Source organism: Thunnus thynnus, chromosome 13 (assembly GCF_963924715.1).
Source record: "Thunnus thynnus chromosome 13, fThuThy2.1, whole genome shotgun sequence".
Classification (NCBI taxonomy): domain Eukaryota; kingdom Metazoa; phylum Chordata; class Actinopteri; order Scombriformes; family Scombridae; genus Thunnus; species Thunnus thynnus.
In genome coordinates this window covers 18,737,976-18,753,291 of record NC_089529.1, presented here as the reverse complement: position 1 = coordinate 18,753,291, position 15,316 = coordinate 18,737,976, and the positions used below count along the sequence as shown (strand labels likewise).

At 39.7% G+C, this 15,316-nt stretch overlaps 1 protein-coding gene across 3 annotated transcripts; it reads right to left on the bottom strand.

The window, feature by feature from the left end:
• Positions 1-9,471: 9,471 nt before the first annotated feature.
• LOC137195836 (putative fibroblast growth factor 1) lies at positions 9,472-14,470 on the bottom strand. 3 transcript variants are annotated; one of them, XM_067608483.1, is made up of 4 exons: positions 14,188-14,470; positions 12,388-12,604; positions 11,834-11,937; positions 9,472-11,414 (listed from the first exon to the last, which is right to left on the bottom strand). In XM_067608483.1, the coding sequence occupies exons 1-4, from the start codon at positions 14,227-14,229 to the stop codon at positions 11,229-11,231; spliced, it is 549 nt and encodes a 182-aa protein (XP_067464584.1). In that variant the 5' UTR covers positions 14,230-14,470; the 3' UTR covers positions 9,472-11,228. The 3 variants fall into 3 exon arrangements, with proteins under 3 accessions (XP_067464584.1, XP_067464585.1, XP_067464583.1); XM_067608484.1 differs by lacking the exon at positions 14,188-14,470 and adding an exon at positions 13,670-14,124; XM_067608482.1 differs by lacking the exon at positions 14,188-14,470 and having other exon boundaries at positions 12,388-13,648.
• Between the last annotated feature and the right edge of the window lie 846 nt (positions 14,471-15,316).

Below are 15,316 nucleotides of genomic sequence, written 5' to 3'. Positions count from 1 at the left end.
GCGCCAAATCACAACAAAAGTTATCTCATGACATTTTCATATAGAGCAGGTCAAGACCATACTCTTTAATTTACAGAGGCCCAACATTCCCCCATGAGCAAGCATTTATGAGAAACATGACTAATAATAATAATAGTAGGTGTGGGCATCAAGCAGGACCACGGCAGCAGGCGATCCGCAACCAGGTGGTCCGCGACCACAATCCATAGAAACCTGCGAGACATATGTCTGACTAAATGTCAGGGATGATGACAAATAAACAAGACGAAGTGGGCGTTCAGAGCCAAAACAGCCCTGCGTAAACAAATGCAAGGGGCTGCGTTGGTGATTGTGTTTTGTGACATATACCAGACATGAAATACAATCCAGGAAGTCTAGTTTGTGTAATAGATCCATGGTTTTGAAAGCTTATGAGACACCAAAACATTGTAAAGTGGTTTGCAATATTACAAGGAAGCATTTTACTACTCTGGAAATTTTTCACCGTGGCAATCATTTCATCTTTCGGCACAATAATCTTGAGACAAACAGTATAAATATGGCTTTAAAGTTACATGTTCAATTGGCACCCAGACAGATGACGTTGCATTTTGTTACATCAAGCTGAGCCGGTTACAACATTTTGCCCAGAAAAACCCTGCGTGAACTTGGTCCGATATGTCACCATGATCACATCGACAATACTAACATGCCGATGCTTAGCAGGCATAATGTTTACCATGTTAACCATCTTAGTTTAGTGTGTAGCTTGTAGCAGGAGGAGGCCATGGTGAGGAGAGGAAAAAAAAATTGGCAATAGCTCATTAATATGTGGCAAAACAGTCCACAAACCTGCTGCCACCAGTGTAACACTTGTGTTTGTTAGCATTCACTATTATTTGATTAAATCTGATTTCAGGTCATGGGTAGGAAAAGGCACAGGGACAGCTTCATTTATGGAACGTGTGCACTTTAATGTCCCTCAAAAACAGTCGGACCCCAGAACACCGACAACAAGGTATTTGGTCACAAATCAAAGCATATGACTAGTTAAAATTTTCATGTGATGATGATATTACTGTAGATGGAAAGTCAGTAGGATCACCAAAGTTGTTAGGATCCTTTGTCTGGGAACCATGAATGCCTGACCGTAAGTTTCAAACTTTACTGATATGTATATAAATCATTACAATAAAAGCATAGTTGTACTACTGAGCTGTTTATGATGTTTTTTATTGCTTTTTATTATGCTTTGAGATGGCACTGGAACTGATATAGGTTTTATTTGTTTGTCTTGTGTTATTCCATAGAGATTTGTAACATTTAATTAAGTGCAGCCCTTTCCTGCCTACTCCTTGTTGTTGGACAGCTGACTATAACCCTCCTACTGTTATGTTACAGTAACAGACGCGTTATTTTCTGAGCGGGAAGTTCTTGGCACTCATTTTTAGTAAAATTACACAGACAAAATCTCTGGGAGGGGAGTGGAGAGAGCAGGCCGGAACTGAGGGAGTCTGAAAATAACCAAAGGAGTGGAAAAAGAAAGATTCCCCCCCTCTGTTGTCCATGTAAGACCTGCCCATGCCCTGAGCCCGGGGCAGGAACGCTGGACGGCAGCATGAAGCTGTAAAACAATGTTGAGAGTGTGCTTGAAGCAGTTCCCTTATAAATCAAACATAAAAACCATGCTGGCGCTGCAGTCCATCTGAGCCCGGGAGCAGCACTTTGAACCATGATCACATGGAGCTGTCGCCTCAGACGAGAGCAGAGTTGCGTTCAGCTTCGATGGTGCACTTAAAAGGAAAACAGCATGTTATTTTAAGCTTGTGCCACTCGCCTATAGTGCTGGTGCCGTCTAACATGTTCAGCAGAGTTGAGGAAGCTATTCGCTGTCACTACTTTGCTATATTTCCTCCTATGTTCATTGTTTCATTGTTTCTTATTTAATTACTTTGATTCTGACTACTTGAAAGTGTTTTCTTGTCAGTGTGTGCATACTTTTCATTGTATAAGGAACCATATCAAGGTTTAGTAAAGCTGGACTGCATGTATCAGACACATTTTGAAATCACCAATGCAGGTACGTATGATAGTCACGTTTTATTGTCTACTTGTGATCGTCTCATTATTGGATCAATCATCTATAAAGCACTGTATGCTATACAAATAGTCTGATTGATTGATTGATGTGATCTCAGGCATCTGAATGCCTCTGGATTATGTTTTCTATCAACGTATTTTTAATGAATATCCAATGCATCTGGAAAACATTAATTGACAACATATTTCATTTGTTTTGTTTTCGATGTCCTCATGAGGCAACAAAAGCACGATTAACATTTTTATAGTTGTTTTGAGATGAAGTCAAAGTTGCTTGGTACAATATCCAACAAACCACAATCTTTCCCGAACCAAATGGTTCTTGTAGCTTGAACCTACTGTAACCGCACACTGAGACAGAGGATATGAACCACCAGGACTCTGGTGCCAGAGTTTTTATATTTTCAGTACATTGCTGTACTAAAAAGACAACAACAAAGAAAAAACATTCGCCATTGAATATATTCCACACATTTCCTCCAAAATGTATTTAATCAACCAACCTAGTGATGTATAAATGTAATTTTTAGAAGACAGGATTGAGCCAGAAAGAGCAATTTAAGTGTTTTTTTTTGTTTGTTTTGGTATTATGGGCACTACACAGTCTGAAATCTGACATATTTGGTGAAGAGAGACAACTTTTGACTCATAAACTTCACTTTGAATTTAATTTTCATTAGCAAGGACATGACCTTAGTCATAATCAGAAATATGGCAGTAATATTTCTTTTCTTTCTTCCTAGCATAATTTCTCTCTCCCTTCCCTTCTTTCCTGTCTTCTTTGCTCACCTTTCCATTTGTCGATGCCTTTCCACCCCTCCCTCTCTCCCCCCTCCGCCACCTCCTCACCTACTGAGGTCAACAGACAATGGGCCACTTCAAAAGGCCGGTTTGCTTTAGACATTCCTTTTGGAGAACAAGAGAACAATTATAGCTACTCCTCTGGTCTGGGCACACACAAAAAAAGGATGTTGCCTAAAAACAGAAAGGAAAGGAAGCGGGGATAGAATAAAAAGGGGGAGCGAGCAAGACAGAAAGAAAGAGAGAGGAAGCCACAGTATCCTGCAATGACATGGCCACGGCCGCAACCAAACAGTATGGGTTATCTGGGATGTGTGGAATGAGAGGTATTTGCCTTAAATAGGCCTCAACCGTTTGTTTAGAGATCTATTTTTCCTCCAGTTGGACAGATTTTTTTCCCTTCTTTTTTATTTTCATGTTCTGAATGACAGGAAGGGGAAAGGGAAGAGGAAGAGATAAGAGGTTAAACTTGGACGTTTCTTTCCCAGAGAAGAGACTGGGCAGCGACGCAGAGAAGAGTGGGTGTAATGGCTTTGCTTACGCATTCACTGCCAGAATAGGAATTATTCCATGACGACTTCCAGGGAAATGAAAGGAGGATACTGTATTGCCTTTTGCATCATGTCCTTGACCCAAGTGCAGTTATGCCTTTATTATTTTTTTTGTGTGTAGGAGGAGTGGGCTCTCTGCTTTCTTTGTACACTAAAAAACACGTAACACATTTGGAGGTTCTATACCTGTATGCTATTAAAAAAGTATTTCTGTTCCACTCTACTTTGTTTTAAGATTAATTTATTCAAAAAAAAAAAAAGTAGAAGTGTAAATCTGAGTGAAAAATAAGTGATAATGAGATTCAAGAGAGATTTATTGTCTTTGTCTTCAACAACAAGATTGCATTTGCAGCTCCAATAAAATTTAACAAGAAAGAAAGCCAACACATAAAAGGTGTGAAAGACCATATTTGTGATATGTTCATGTTAGATTCATTTACACAGCATGCAGAAATTGTGTAAAATGTATTACTTTCCCATTTTCTGCTGAAATTCTAGTTTTGAGTTGATCTCCTGTTTATATATAGTAATAATAATAATCATCATCATCATTATCATCATCATCATCATCATTTACTTCATTTCCTTCATTTCAGGAGCTTCCATCCAATGGTTGAAATTGTGCCTGAAGTTTTGGTTTCTATTTTGATGTAATAATAGGAAAGAAGTGAATAATTCTTCAACAATTCAACAGCAGGCAATTTCCTTCGTAGCGAACGTCATCAGGAAGTCTAAAACGTCACGGAACCTTTGAAAGACACACAAATAAAAAGCATTTTCAGCAAAAGGAATCGGAGCTGCATTTCCCACAGGATGCTGAGTAATATGGGAAATGTCATGATATCAGCTGCCATGGTGTCCATAAAGGGTCATAGAATCTAATATCCTGACCGTAATTGTAAGGTGTGTCTATAAATATTTTAAAATAACCACCCATGTGCCAAACTACAGTGCAAGTGTCAGTATAGTGTAAATTCCCAGGATGTTAAAAGGATGAAAGAAGCAGTATGACTTCACCACTAACTATTCCATTCAGGATATTTTAGACCGAACAAGCGTCATCGCTTCAGTTGGTCTGTGTGTGAGAGTATTTGTGTATGTGAGACATCACAGCTGAGAAGACAGGCCAGCTTCCGTTCTGGACAAGGTGTGTGTGCGTGATCGGGTGTCTGTATGTGTGCCTACTCAACTGAAACAATGGATGACAGCTCTGCCATATTTGCGGAAGCACAAGCAGTGATTTAGAGTCACAATCAGAATGTGTGAGACACCGGGGCGAAGAGTACGTGTGAGTGTAAAGTCATACTGAGCGCAGGTGTGACACAGGAAACAATCACCCCATCTCTTACACTTTTTTTTTTACAACAGTTTGCAGGATCCTTCCAAAATGTTGGAAGTGCAGACAATGACCGTTCATCTGGTGGTTCATCTTTCCCTCTGCCATTCACATTCTACAACACTCATCTCATAAGTTTATCTCTTTTTTCCTGATACATCCCAATGGCGAGAAAGAAAAAAAATTTAATAGAAGTAATGTGATACAGTAGGTCTCTCAGTTTTAAAACAACAGTCAGGCGCCCATATGAACACTGATACAGGTTTATCTTGCTGTAATCATCCCTCCTGTTTATACTGACCATTAGATGATCCCCTTCATATGTGCTTCAATGTAAGTGACGGAGGCCAAAGTCCTCATTTTGAGCAAAAATGTACTTAAATGTTTATCTGAAGATAATATGAGTTTGTCAAATACCCAGTGGATACCTTTTACAGTTGCAGACTTTTTAGTAAAAAAATCCCTCTTTGTGTCTCGACGGACAGTGTTTTCCTGTTAAGCTGCAGTGGAACTATAGTTACAAAAAAAGGGAATTTGGCACTAAAAAGACAGTAACTTTAAAATATATCCACATGATTTGAGTAATTTGGACGGCTGGAGCTTCACATGACCTTCAAATAAACTTTTAAATATATTTTTGCATAGAAGGAGAGCTGTGCGTTTTGTCACCCATTTAAAGTGCATTATGAAGGGATATTTTAAGCAAGAAAAACGTGTCAGTCGTGTCAGATTTGGAAAAAATGTGAACCTATTCTTTAAGGCAGACTGAGCATTTGCTGTCTTAACCCCCAAACGTTTGAATAGTTTACCTCTTACCATAAGATTATCCAGTTCCACAAAAACTTTAAAAAAAAACTTCTCATAACTCACTTACACTCCCTCGCTTTTTTCAAACTGATGTTTTCTGTTTTGTGAAATTGATTTTGTTGTTTCTGATTTGTAAACCGTATTCTATTTTTCTATTTTGTAAATTTAATCTTGTTGTTACATGCTTGTTTGACACTTTTACTTTTGTTTTCTTGGTCTCGCAGAAATACCTGCATTAACTTACCACGCCGTGAAATTAATTGGTAATGCTGACCAATAAAAACCTTGAGTCATGTCAGCTTCTCACACGTACTCTGAGCAAACCATCCAGGGCTCAGATTCTGAAAAAAATTACCCTAACTGCACCACCGACATACCCGCTCCTCCAGTTACCACTACACCACTGCCAATCAGTAAGTGGATAAAACATCTAATGTGGCAGATCTGATAAACTCAACCCCTAAGCACACTGGAGACTTAGAACAAGATTTCAGTCGCTTTTGGCTCGTTGTGTTGTTTTGCTTTGTTTCGCCAAAACAGAGCAGCAACTCTCAGCTCACAAGTTTGCAAGCCTATCATATGCCACCGTGAAATGGCTGAAAGACGACCTAAATGAGTGCCATGTGAAGGAAGTCAAACATCCAGCACACCAAAGAGACGTGCATATTTCTCTTAGGACTCTTAATCTTCACATTTGTATCGACTCTTCCTCTTTTATCAGCCCTGGAACAAATGCGTCAGGTTCTCTTTGCTGTATATAGTTAAATACTAACGGGTCTGCTGGTTGACAAATGCCATTTGCTCTCACTCTGATGGAAGGCTGCATGTTTGGAGTCCCCGCAGAATGTGTCTATCAGCACAAATCATCTATTAGGAAAACAGTTGCTGTAGGACCAACCACAAATATCCGGGCGATTCTCTGGGTTGTCAAAATGCTCCTTCTCGCTTTCTCTGTCCCCCCTATTTTCTCCCCCACTCTGCCTTCCTCCCTTCTTGTCTCAGAGAGCAGGAGCAGATGGGGAGACCAGTGTCAGCATTTCCAGTTGGATCAGCTGACGGATATGCATCCCCTGTTTCCGTTCCTGTCGTGTGTGTGTGTGTGCATGTGTGTGTGTGTGGTTGCTTGAGTGGAAGAGAAAGGTGAAGGGAATAGCATGCATACAGTAACGTTGACAAAGCATCTCTGTTTTCATGATGAGGCCACCAGAACAGGATGAGAGCGAAGGAGTGAGTGCAGAGGGGCAAAGTAGAGCAACCTCTGACTTTATTTTATCTTAAGAAATGGGTCGTTATTTGGTAAGATTTGGCCCAGTGGAGCTCCTATTGGAGAAAACGAATGCTTTAACGGAGCATTGCTCTGTATAACTTGACCCCTATAGTTGGGATAAATTCTGGACACTATGACCTAAGAATTTCAATCTGTTTCTTTCTAATCCTGCATTTCCAAAATCTTTCTGAGGTTGTTCAGGTTTCCCAACAAGAGTCCAAAGTCGTTTCAGATACCTCAAATTAGGAAACCTCTCTGATGAAACGATTGCAAAGAAAGAAGAATTACAGAGAGAAAATATGGTGAGATATGTAGATACATAAGATAAAACATAAGTGTGGGTTAAAAAATGAGGAGGAATACTAGCAAAGAGGAACAAAAAAGGGAGAGAAGGAATGACGAGGAGAAAGCAATAAGACAGAGACGGAGGTTAAAGGAGGCTGGAAATTGAGAGACAGGCAGGAAGGGAGAGTAAAGAAAGACGGAATTGAGGAAAGAGAGAGGAGTAACAGATGAGAGAATGTGTCCCAGTTCCAGGGTGTGTATGTGTTGATCTATGTGTGTGTGTGTGTGTATGTGTGTGTGTGTGTGTGTGTGTCTGCTAGAGTGGTTTGTGTTGCAGGGATCTTGGCTGCTGTCAGGCTAGGGGACTCCCAGAGGAAGCCAGTCCTTGTTCAGTTTACAGTGAATGATTCCCTTCCTGCCCTGCACAGCCCCGAAGGCCAATGGCCAACCAGGTTTGTGTGCATGTGTGTGTGTGTGTGTGTGTGTGTGTGTGCACGTGTTTTTTTTTTTTATCTCTTGGGGACTGTTTCCGGTATAAACACCGACCTTGTTGGGACCAGTAGTCCTCATGGGGACCGAAGCCTGGTCCTAATTAGGCAAAACGTCATTTCTGAGGTCCTGGTTAAGGTCAGGGGTAAGGTTTGAATTGAGGTTAGGTTAAGGTTAGGGTTAGGCATGAATTGGTTATGATTCAGGTTAGGGTTTGGGTTTTGGTTAGGCTGTCCACAATGAATGGAAGTCAGTGCAATGTCCTAACAAGGATAGCTGCACAAACTTGTGTGTGTGTGTGTGTGCTGTACTGGTTCATAGGGTGGCCTGGTGGAAAGAAGGAGGAGAAAAGATGTCTTGTAAATAAGAGTTCACAGGTTGTATAACAGTCAATGTTTGTCATCATCAGCCATGTGTCCGGTCAATGTCCTCAAGTAAGATCGGCTTACCTGTCTGTTTGGGGGGGTTTTTTGTTTTGTTTTTCTTTTGTAGACAAAATGTCCTCACAAAAAAGAACAGGTTTGCTTTCTCAAATTTGAACTTTGTTACTTTTATTTTTCTTTCAATGGGTTAAAATCTTTGGTTTGTAACAATTAAGGAGAGAGAAAATAAGTATTTACATCCTTCATTTACTTAAAAGTTTGAAAACCACACTGCAAATTTCCTCCAATACAAGTCCAACATTCAAAACTTTACCTGAGTAAAAATACAGTAAAGAAGGATCATCAGATACATATATGTATCAAAAAGTATCAAATGCAAAAGCACTCATTATGTAGGACAATCCCTTACAAAGTACTATATACAATATCTTTAATTGGATTAATTTTACTGATGCATCAACATATAATCAGTATTTTAATGATGTAGCTGATTAAGGTGGGACAACTTTATATTCTCTTTGTAGTTTGATCTGTATAAATGCATCATGTTTTCTAAAATGTAATGATAATGTAAAAAGTACTATAGCTGTCAAATAAAAGTATTGGAGTAATGGAGTAAAAGCATAAATACTTACTATCATACTGTAGCTGTCACACTTGCAGGTCAGGTAGTGCTGATTCAACTGAGAATGTAAAATTTTAGTTCTGCAGCTGAGAAGCCAAAGAAATATTACCAGAAAAAACAGATCAGGGGATGGAAAGTCGGATTATAAGCAGGATAATTCAGCCCTGATCTGACATTTGCAGATGGGTCATCAGAAAGCGATTTTTTAAATTGGAAAATGTAGAACTATTGCTCAATTTGAAATAGTAATTTGTCACACTCTTTGGTACTTGGAAAAGTAGTAATCCTACTGTAATGTTCTCTGCCAACTCTGTTTAAATCCCACAATAATATGGAACTTGTTGGAGCCATGAATCAGCTCCAGTCCTCCCAAACATCTTAAACCACGTTCCAGTGCTTCCTCCAGGATCTTTTTCCTGGCACAGCAGCCTCTGAAACAGCGTTTCAGGCCATGTTCTGTCTCAGCCGTTACACATTAAGTGTGGATTAGATGAAGAATGCCATTGCTTACGAAAATATGGTGAAAATACTTGATCGGGGTGAATGGGGGTCTTTCTCTGCATTGTGCCCGTATCATCTGCAACAACTTTATAGTTACGATAATTTCAACTGAAAAGCAGCAAGTCTGCAAATAGCTTTTTCTTAAAGGATGTTAGATGTAATCTTAAACTTCCATTTAGGCAAATATTTTGTACTGTTGCCTGGGTTAAGACAACACTGGGTCAAACACTGCATGTGTTCATTTATATATACAGTATATATAGATTAAGCTACTCCATATTTTTATGGCTGGATTAATATTGACAGATGAACTTCAGGTAGAGATTTTACTCCTCCCTAAAACAATGTACAATGTTTTGGTGATTCATTTTATTTTCATTTACACAACATTTATTTTATTTAATGACTGAGGATTTGTTAATACCTACTATACATGTGCACTCTGTCATAACCCCGCATACAGCACCTACAGCTGGCTAAACACATGCTATAGATGGCAGCTGTGTGGTTTCTTAGATTTACCTACTTTATTCCTGATTTATTTTTACTGGGATTTGGAGACATCTTAAGATAATAAACCGAGACTAAAACACTGGCGCTTTTGACACCCTCAGTCCCGGCCTGACTGAAAACACCCCTGAACCTAAAGCAATGCTGCCATCTTGTGACCAAACATTATTTTCCCACTGCTTGTGTCGTAAGAAGGAATGTGTCTCTGGTAAACACCTGTAAGACACAGATGTGCACATGTGATACAAAAAACAGACACACAAACACACACACACACACACACATTCAGTAAGCCGATGAGTAACAGATGCAGTGGACAGTAGACAATACTTGTGCATTGTGTATTAACAGTAAAAATGTACTTAAATGCATATTTTTAGGAAGAAAAATAATCAAAAATAGTATTCATTTATTTATGGATATGCAGTTTTATTTCATACATTTAAATACACTCAATACAATATGTATTACTTTGTGAAAAGGTGATTACCTTTTTAATACTTCAATGTGTTTGTGTAAATTAATATAATAATAACAAAAATCTCAATTCAGTGAAATTTAATTTGATTAGCAATAAAACATTATAAATAAATATTCACAATAGTAATTTAACCTTGTGTAAGAGGTTATAACAGTAACATGTGTTTCAGCAAAAGAAGATATATGTTTACAGAAACATATTGGGCTATGAAAGAGTAATACTACTGAAAATATTTTTGACTTTGTTGGTCCAGGTCAGAAAGGTCAATATTTGGTTCATGTCTTCCTCCCTATCAAAAAAAATCAGGTATTTCAGATCAATTTCATGTCACCAAGATGTTGACCCTGCTGAACTCTAATGCGAGGCTTTCAGCAGACCTGTGAACATAATTATTCTCTATTGTCATGGAAATCGTAGATAAGAAAGCTATTTCTAAAAGAAAGTATCTAAGCACTAAGATCATATCATTGATTTTGTAACTTGATCTAAAAGTGAAAACAATTCGATGTTTTAGACATCAAACAGTGGACAATTCTGATACTGTATTTGTCTCTTGATTTGTTTGAAGAGCAGCATTGCTGACATACTTGGACACAGTCAAGTCCTTGAAAAAAATTTGTTTCCTTGAGTTTAAATTCAACACCAGATGGTCAGCATTTTTTTGTTTTTTTAAATTTTTTCTGCTGCATTGGTTTCCTTTGTGCCAGATGTGATCAAATGTAAAACTATTTCTGTGTAAAAATGGTGTATCCAGCAGTGGTATTTCATACCCCTGGTCAAAGTGAACACCCATTTATCAAGAGTGACATGCACTTGTACCGCACACATTTTTTGTCTGCAGTGAGAGGGTGTACATGTGCTTATAGCTCATGTCCCTGTGAAGCTGCTTACATGAGCTGGATCACATATTCCCTCTATATACAAGAGGAACAAACAAAATACTCAGGTTTTTATCATTAAAGCTTGAAACAGCATTATGTGTTTGCCTCAGGCTTCACCGGCTTATTGTACACATTTTAAGTGACCTTTACATGGGATACTGTGGTGCCCAGTGTAACATTGCACTATTATTGTGTATTTGAAGACATCAATGTCCGTGGTTCCTGGTTCGCTCTACACGTTGCCTACCTGCCTAGGCAGGAAAAAGATGGCCTTCTGCCCCTGATGGGTGTCTTGTCCTGCTTTGGGTTGGCCGTTCCTTTTCAGCCCAACATACCAGTTGTACTTCTGAGAGCAATATGTATTGTAGTGGTTTTCTTCATACTTCTCCAGGAAGTAACACTCATCATTCAGTGCTTGCTGAGACAAGAAAATGAAAGGGGTTTTATTGCAAGTCTTATATATACTCACACAGCAACAGAACAGCATAGTGTAACAAATCGTATCAAGTGCTGAACAGCAGAAGCTAGACATGACAAACCTGCAAACCTGTAATTACTTACTGGCTTGTGTTGCTCATCTCTTAGTTTATATGTCCCAATGACAAATTATTACTCAGAGGGATTTATAGGTGATTGGAAAGAATTATGCAAAAAAAAAGAAAAAATCCTCTGTAATTTTCCCTTGTGTGGAAACAATTGTAGGAATGAATGACCTATTCGTCAGTTACTAAGTATTATGTGATTTAAGAAAGGGCTCTTAAGAGTATTGGATCTGGTAATACTTAAGGTCTCATTTCTTCATGATACATATTGTATACAACTAACGTAAACACGTACTGATCCATAGAGGTGTCCATTTTTGTTCATGGCCAGGTACCTTCCTGTCATCTCACCGATGATGACCACCACTCCCACACTCACAGCCTTCAGCCTCAGGATGTCTGCAACACAAACACATGACACTGTTCAACATAACACTGCTGCATGACTTTTTCTTGTAGACTTTCCAAGGGTAAAGTGGAAGGATAAGCTCCCCTAGACACAATGTAACCATCATTTTTCTCCTGAAATAAATATTTGCCCAACATTTTTCACGGAATCAATGTCTTTGTGTACATGGGTTAAGGACTTTATGATTACAAACTCAAATCACTTAGCTCATTTACCAGAACTTTAAATATCTTATCAAGAGGACTTCAATAGTTTGTTCAAATAATTAGGGAATTTCCTCACTCATGAGCCATCAAACTTTAAAATTCTTCCATTTTAATGAGCAGGAAGTTAATGTTGTTGCCAAAAGACTCTCCTCTATCTCTTTTATCCTTATCTTTCCCCTGATTCAGAAACAACAGTCAACATCAAAAGGAAAGAGAAAATAGTTTCTTCCTCACCATATGGGTCATTTTCCTGCCTGCCACCACTCACAGTCCCGTCTGGTAAAATCCTGAGGTGATATCCTCCGTTCTGGCAGTAGAGTCTGGTCAGTGTCCGGTGGTCTTGCCTGGACAGGTCCAGAGATGCAGGTCCGAATGGCAGCATGGTAACGTCTCCCTCAGACACCCTACACAGAGTTTGAGGCTTGGACGAGGCAGTGTGATGTCCCTGTGCCTGCAATGACAGAGCAGTTCCACTGTGTTCACTGATCATGTCACCTGGACTGTGTCTGAGACACAAGAGAGAACAGGAAGGGGAGGACAACGCCGCCTTCATGATATGATTACGGGAAATACTCCCCTCCCCAGCCTCTCTCTATCACTTTCTCTCCCTCTCTGCTTCTCTGTGTCAACCTTTTTAAAGCTCTCTCATTTTTTTTTCTCTTTTATGAAGAGATAAAACCAGGCAGGGATTCAGATCTGAATGGATGCCAGCCAAAGCTGCCACATGACTGGACTTGTTTCCTGACTGAACATCACTTAGACTCTTTTTTTTGTGAAAATAATTTCCAGATGGCAATGATGTAATTTTCACCTGAAATCAGCACAAGGCCAGACAACAACTAGACAACACGTAGACATAACGAAGGACAGAGAACATTAGCAGTAATGGTTTTACCCCCTCCTGGAAATGTTGCAAGTGCCAGTAATAGTCTAACAAGCACGAGGCATAAGTACACATTGTAATCCACTTGTGAAACACAAAAGCCATTTTCCTCACACTGTTTGAAGCAAAAGAGTTTGTATTAACACCCTCCATTCAGTTGATTTAAGCTGACTACATTTTACTAAGAGTCAAACAAATCTCCAGCAGCCAAACACTTAAAATCTTTCCGCTCAAGGAAACAAAATCCAGCTAGAGCTGCTGTCTGTCTTCCCCTTGGACTGTCTGCTTCCTCAAAAGCTTATCCAAGAAACAATCAAGCCCATTTTAAAGCCACAATGTCAGCGTAATCTCAATATCCTGGTGGGTAGAGATCCCAGAGCAGCAGTAGCTGTCATGAAATCTGTCCTGTCAAATGGAAAAGGAGCAGGGAAGCTGTGAAGGACCCAGTCAGTGGTGGTACAACTCTGGTGTTGGTTATCATCAGAGGTAGAGTATAGCTGCTATAGAACCAGGCTAGCCCACATCTGGAATGTCTCGGAGAGGCATAAGAAACAGAGGGAGCGAGAGGGAAAAGGAAAGCGAAGGACAGAGCAGTGCAAAGCCACAAAAGGAATTTAAGGCCTACCCACTCACAGCCTGTTTTCCCTCAGAACGGGACCTGGAGAAGAATGTTGTATTACGGGATATGAGAGCTTATTTAGTGCCAGACTCGTCCGTAGGGACCTTCGGACAGAGCTGCTGGTGGGAATGACGTCAAAAGTCCAACCGGTGACTGAGACAGTGCGGATGCGTGGGAGGAGAGATTGAACCTGTGTGTGTGTTTGGATGGGGGGAAAGATAACTGAAGGGGATGAAGTTTGGCCTAAAGCAGTGTAAATTGTTGATTAATGGCTGCGCTGTTAAAAGTCATTTTTAAATAGGTCATGAAAGCTGAACAGAGGCCAGGCTTTGAACACGTACAAACACACACACACAAAAGCCAGAACATCTAAATTAATCTCTCAAAAGAAAGTAAGATCAGAGTCAGCTTAATTTTTCACTTGCTTTCCTGTCAGCGTGTGTTACTAGTGAATCAGCAGTGGTCATTATTAGCTTTCAAGTTTCCCACTCAGACAACAAGGCTCTTCTACTCTATTGAGTCAGTCACCTACCTGTGAGAGAGTCACATGACAGTGCCCCAGATGATCCAACATGTCCTCCTCTTTTCTTCTTTTTGACTGAGGTTCTAGTGAAACTGGCTCGTTGTGCCAAACTTCCTTGTCTTTCCTCCACCAGAGAAGTGACTGGACTTCAGAGGCTTTAGTGGGTATGTCCGTATTTGTACTCCATCTACCCCCCCTCCTCACCTCACTGCCCTTCTAAAAACGTCAGAGGATTCATTTTAACAGACCATCGTCAGGACTAAAATTACCACACTAGAATAGAGAAAGGGAGACTAAAAGAGGGAGACTGAGACAGAGTGACGCAAGTGTCCAGGCCATGGGATCCAGCCAGAAACTGGAAATGAGCCTGTCTGACTGAGAGCTGATACATTCTTATAGCGGTGTCCTTCTGGAGACTCTGGTGAGCAACACAATATAAACATTTATAAAAGACACAAAGAGGGTGACCTCAGTTCCCAGAATTAATCTTACATAATGCCAGGAGTTCTGCACTTTACATGCTTACAGGACTTGCTCCACGTTCCTGCAAACTTAAGAGATGGCAAAAATAAAAATAAATTTAACAGTACATCATCATTCATACAGCAAATGTCCTCAGTGCATACACTAGTGAATAAGTGAAGGTACAGTCATAAGAGGAATGAGGTCAGGGTAAGATGTAGTGTCACTCAGATTCCAGTTTTGTAACTATATCCCAACAGGAGTGAGTAAATAGCAATGCTGACTTACTTTACACCGTCACTCAGCTATATATAGCTATATATATATATCTCTGTATTTGTACGCTTTCACTTTCTGTCTCACACTTCTCGCATGACAATAGGCAGCAGTAATGTGCAGGCTAAGTGAATCATTCGTAGTGGTTGCCTCATCTCTGTCTTTTTATAATGGGTATTTCATTATCTTCCCTCTATGATTTAACTTTACAGCACATCTGCATTTTGGACTCACTCAGCCTTTCTAAGTCAAAAAATAATCATGAGACATACTGTAAGGCTATGCTGGGAATGTGCAGTGAAAAAGAGACGCCACACACTGCCAATATGTTTGAGGGAGGAAAGAAAAGGAGAGTGACAGCAAACACGTATATGATTAGAGGCACAGCTGAATTCATTGT